This window comes from Phyllobates terribilis, unplaced genomic scaffold, assembly GCF_046119375.1.
Source record: "Phyllobates terribilis strain yellow unplaced genomic scaffold, ASM4611937v1 Scaffold_11__3_contigs__length_659146591, whole genome shotgun sequence".
NCBI lineage: Eukaryota > Metazoa > Chordata > Amphibia > Anura > Dendrobatidae > Phyllobates > Phyllobates terribilis.
In genome coordinates this window covers 639,051,599-639,056,048 of record NW_027362771.1, presented here as the reverse complement: position 1 = coordinate 639,056,048, position 4,450 = coordinate 639,051,599, and the positions used below count along the sequence as shown (strand labels likewise).

Sequence of the window (4,450 nt, the reverse complement as noted above, 5' to 3'; positions counted from 1 at the left end):
TTGCTCTTTTTTCACATTATGTGCTATTGAACACATCTGTGATGTGATAACACTGAGAATGAACTGATGTAAGAGGTGCACAGATGTGTGGCTCATTTAATTCCTTCGACTCCGGTTTTTACTTTGTCACTTGACTAGGCTTCAAGTGCAGAGATAATCAAACCTGTCGAGAACTACATTTAGAAAATCTCAAATTACTCACCTTACTAATCATCTCACCACCATTCACTGGTCCTTCGATAACCTACCTCTGGTTCCCCATGCCACATCTATTTGCCTTCCATCATTTCAGGCATCTTATTCGGCCTGCTTTATTCTTGGCCAAGGGTTTCAGCACTGAGCAATCATTGAGGCCTAGTCAGCACCTTGGAGGATACACATTGTGATGTTATGATGTGTGCCATGATGCGCATAGGCCTACTCAGCACTAAAACCCCAGCACAAAAGCGAATCAGGCCAAAGAGGGTTTACACGATGGACGAAAGTGAAAAAAAGAGACTAAGAAGACTGTACGGAGTCACAGGACAAGTGAGCATTAAGGTGAGTATTTTTATTAACCTTTTGCTGTCCATATATGTTTCATCAAATGTCATCCAGCTCTTGTCCTCAGGTACAGGACTAAGAGGTCACATTAGATATTTTAGAATTGTTTGAAATAATAATATATTTTAAGAGAATGTCCATTTCAGTTACCTGTGTCTGAGAAAATTAAAAGCATTGCAGGAGACTTACGAATCTTAGATATTTTAGACCCTTGTGTTGTATCTTTTAGAGACCCCTGACTGAAAAAAAAGTGTAGTATTTGCATTAATTCTAAGCTTTGGTTGCAATTTTTTGCACTTTTTTAATTGTGTCCAATGGATTTTGAGCAGTCAATAATGTAGTGTTGACACACCACTCATGAAAAATACTAATGCAAGTGTGGCCTTTAGCAATGCAACTGTCATTCCACAAATGCTGTAATGCTCTGAAAAAGAAAATTAATGGAGGGAACTAAAATATCTAAATAAAGCTGGGGTACCAAAAACATGAAAAACCACTTATAAAAATGAGTATATAAACACTGCTGCGTGCATTATTGTCCCAGTTCCTAATCAAGTTATTAAAAAAACAATAAATCAATGCATATTTAGAGTAGAAAACTCATGACCCCGATTCATCATATCTCGTGTTTTCACATTGATCATTAACTCTTCATTCCTCTTAATGTGTCTGATATACAAAGACACTGCACTCACACAATGGATACTCTTCTTCTCCCTCAGTCATAGTCGGGAGTGGTGTTGAGCGAATTTGTTCGGCATTTCAAATTGGGTTCATGTTCGGGGTTCCGGCTTTTTCGCGCCAAAAATTATGTTCCGCCCATGAACATCCCTGATTTTCCGCACTGTCACGCAGATGGAAAATCAGGGATGTTCATGGGTGGAGCCGTTTTTTTGGCGCAAACAAGCCGGAACCACGAACACGAACCCGAATTTGAAATGTCGAACAAATTCGCTCAACATTAGTCGGGAGATGGGTACTCCAGATGTGGATTTCAGATAAAAGCATGTGGAAAAGCACACTTATTTACCTATTTCTCTACATAGGCTGCAAAATATGGAAATTAACCTTATTAAAAAAAAAAAGTATTTAAAGAACATGAAAATAACATTTTTAATTAAAGTTAAATTAAGAAAATTTAAAATGTCTAAGTGATAAAATGCATTAAATGCTAATTTTTATCTAGTTTGACTTTTATTGTTATGATACATATTAGATGTTTTTTAAGATTTTATTTTTTAACTTAAGTGAATAACTGGAATCACTGCATATTCACATATTTTTTATTTAAATAACTTTTAAACTGTAAATTTCCATTTCTAGTAAATTTGATTTTAACCAATATTTATAATGATATAGCAAAGTAGAAAAAAATAAATCTTATACATATATCTTTACTTGAATACTTATGTAGTTTGCAAATTCAATTTTATTTAAAGATGCTATTTGCTAAATTTTATTATCATTAACATTGAAGAAGAGATAAAATATAACTAATAGTATAAATTAAAAAGGTTTGCCAATTTTCCTATCTCTTTCTTCTGCTACATAAATCTTTTCTTACTACAAATCAACCAATATTTCATCATAGCAGAATGAATTTCTTTGTTTCTAAGACTGTATATCATGGGGTTTAGAAGGGAGGTTATCACAGTGTAAAGAAGAGAAAATAACTTATTTATAGTCAATGAGCGTCCTCTGTAAGGGACCATGTAGATTATGAGCCTGGACCCATAATAGGTACAAACAACCACCAAGTGAGCGCTGCAAGTGGAGAATGTTTTTTGACGACCTGAAGTGGAGGATATTCCAAAAATAGTGATAAAAATAAAAACATAAGTTATAATAACAAATAAAAATGGCAAAATAATTATTGGAAAACAAAGGATAATCATGTCAATGTCAATAAAAGTTGTTTCTGAGCATGAAATCTCTAAAAGAGGAGCCAAGTCGCAAAAGAAATGGTTAAGAACATTCGGGCCACAGAAATCTAAGCCTGTTATAAGTACAAGTGATATGAGGGCTAACATGAAGCCGAGTAACCAAGATGAGATGATCAGGCTGTATCTAAGCTTGGAACTCATCATTGAGATATAATGTAGAGGTTTACAGATGGCCAAGTAGCGGTCATAGGACATGGCCGAGAGCAAAAAACACTCAGCACTTACTGTTCCTCCATACAAATAAAATTGGGTTAAACACTCAATAAAAGGTATAGCACTCCCTTCCCTTATAATTACATCCAGCATTTTAGGAACCACACTTGTTACAATGATTATATCCAACAGGGCCAAATGTCCCAAGAAGAAATACATGGGAGAACGGAGATGTTGGCTGGTGGACACCAATAAAATAATCACAAAGTTTTCACATAAAATCATACAATACATAAGAAGAATAATATAGAAAAATTGTAACTTGTAGTCAACCAGTTCGGGGAATCCCAATATCAGAAAATCAGTAACGATGGTAGAGTTGGCTTCATCAACCTTCATCATTAAATGTTATTGGGGGACGCTTTACAAAAATGTTGTCATCATATCAAAGCAATCATGAGAATGTTCTCTGTTCCTGTTACAGCAGAAACAATTGTCAAAATTCAAAATGTCACAATCCAAAACAAAATAATAAAAACCCTTGAAGTTTGGAAAACCCAAGAAATTTGAAGTGCAACAGGTCTGTCTGGTTTGTGGTGATTACTGGAGATAATGCACGAGGTGTGAAGGATTCTGTAAAGACATAGACAAAACTCATCATTGTCTCTTCCAACAGGTCTTTCACTACTAGATATCCATCGTAAAGTCTATTGGGAACCGATAATCATAGAATTCATTGGTATAAGCTCAAGGCACGGATATTTTTAGAGATGAAATTCTTCTCCTTTGTGGTGACTGTTTTAGGAAGTATATATTCCCTGTGGCTTCAATATGAGCTATTTAGGCTCTCAACATTCTAGTGTCTCTTCTTGAGAAAACTCAATGCGCTTAAAATCCTCTACCGGGCATTTTATGAAACTGATCCGTGCTCAGTATTTTTTTTTTCTTAATCTAAGTACATGATCAACTTGATCACTAATATTTGCATTTCTCCGATACCCGAATTGTCTGATATTGTGGTCAGATATCATTACACACCTATAACACTCTCTCTTTCTGCTGAATAGACCTTCTTAAAGGGTTCAGGATGCAAACAGGAATTGAGGAGACCCACATCTTTAGACAGGCGCAATAAATACAGAACAAAAATTAATTTATTAAACATGATAAGATTTCTTTATTTCAAATGGATTGGAGAGCATGATAATGATGGGGCTGAACAAAGTCATTACAACCTACTCCGATATCCATCCATTGATTTTTAAGTTTCTCTAGACTTTAGACCTCAGTCCAGAGCCTCTCACCTAGCCAAATCAGTTCTCATGCTTAGCACTGATGAGGGCCAACATGTCTGCAAATTGAGATTCAGATTTGGATTTTATCCTAAGTCATATTGCACGACTCGTTAAAGAGTCAATTGTGACTTGTAGGATTTCTGCTTCCAATAGGTGGCGCTGTAGAGTTCAAGTCCTCTTTTTCTTTAAAGAGGCAATTTGCATATTAAGGTTCTCTATAAACTCTTGGCAGACTGTTAATCTTTAAAGGGAGGCTATCATACAAAGATGAACCATTGCTTAAATCAGGTTTTCTGTTAGATGTATTTTTTATTATTTTAACATTTTTTGCCATTGAATAAATTGGATGCACAACGAAAATCTAGCAATTTTCTCACCGGCCACTGGGGTTGTTTCAGGAAATTCATAGGTACATTAATAGCAATTAACAGACTCTGATCCTATATAATAAGTGTGTGCACAAGTCATTGTGAAGAAGGAGGAGGAGGTGAGCTGTGATATCACCTAATACGTATG

General features: G+C 35.3%; 1 protein-coding gene across 1 annotated transcript; it reads right to left on the bottom strand.

Annotated features, from left to right (window-relative positions):
• Positions 1-2,087: 2,087 nt before the first annotated feature.
• On the bottom strand, positions 2,088-3,038 carry LOC141165446 (olfactory receptor 6F1-like). Its single transcript, XM_073651043.1, has one exon. It carries the CDS (start codon positions 3,036-3,038, stop codon positions 2,088-2,090), a length of 951 nt encoding a protein of 316 aa, XP_073507144.1.
• Between the last annotated feature and the right edge of the window lie 1,412 nt (positions 3,039-4,450).

Excerpts from the sequence above, each read along its gene's own strand:
- LOC141165446 (XM_073651043.1), bottom strand. The coding sequence starts at position 3,038 with ATGAAGGTTGATGAAGCCAACTCTACCATCGTTACTGATTTTCTGATA.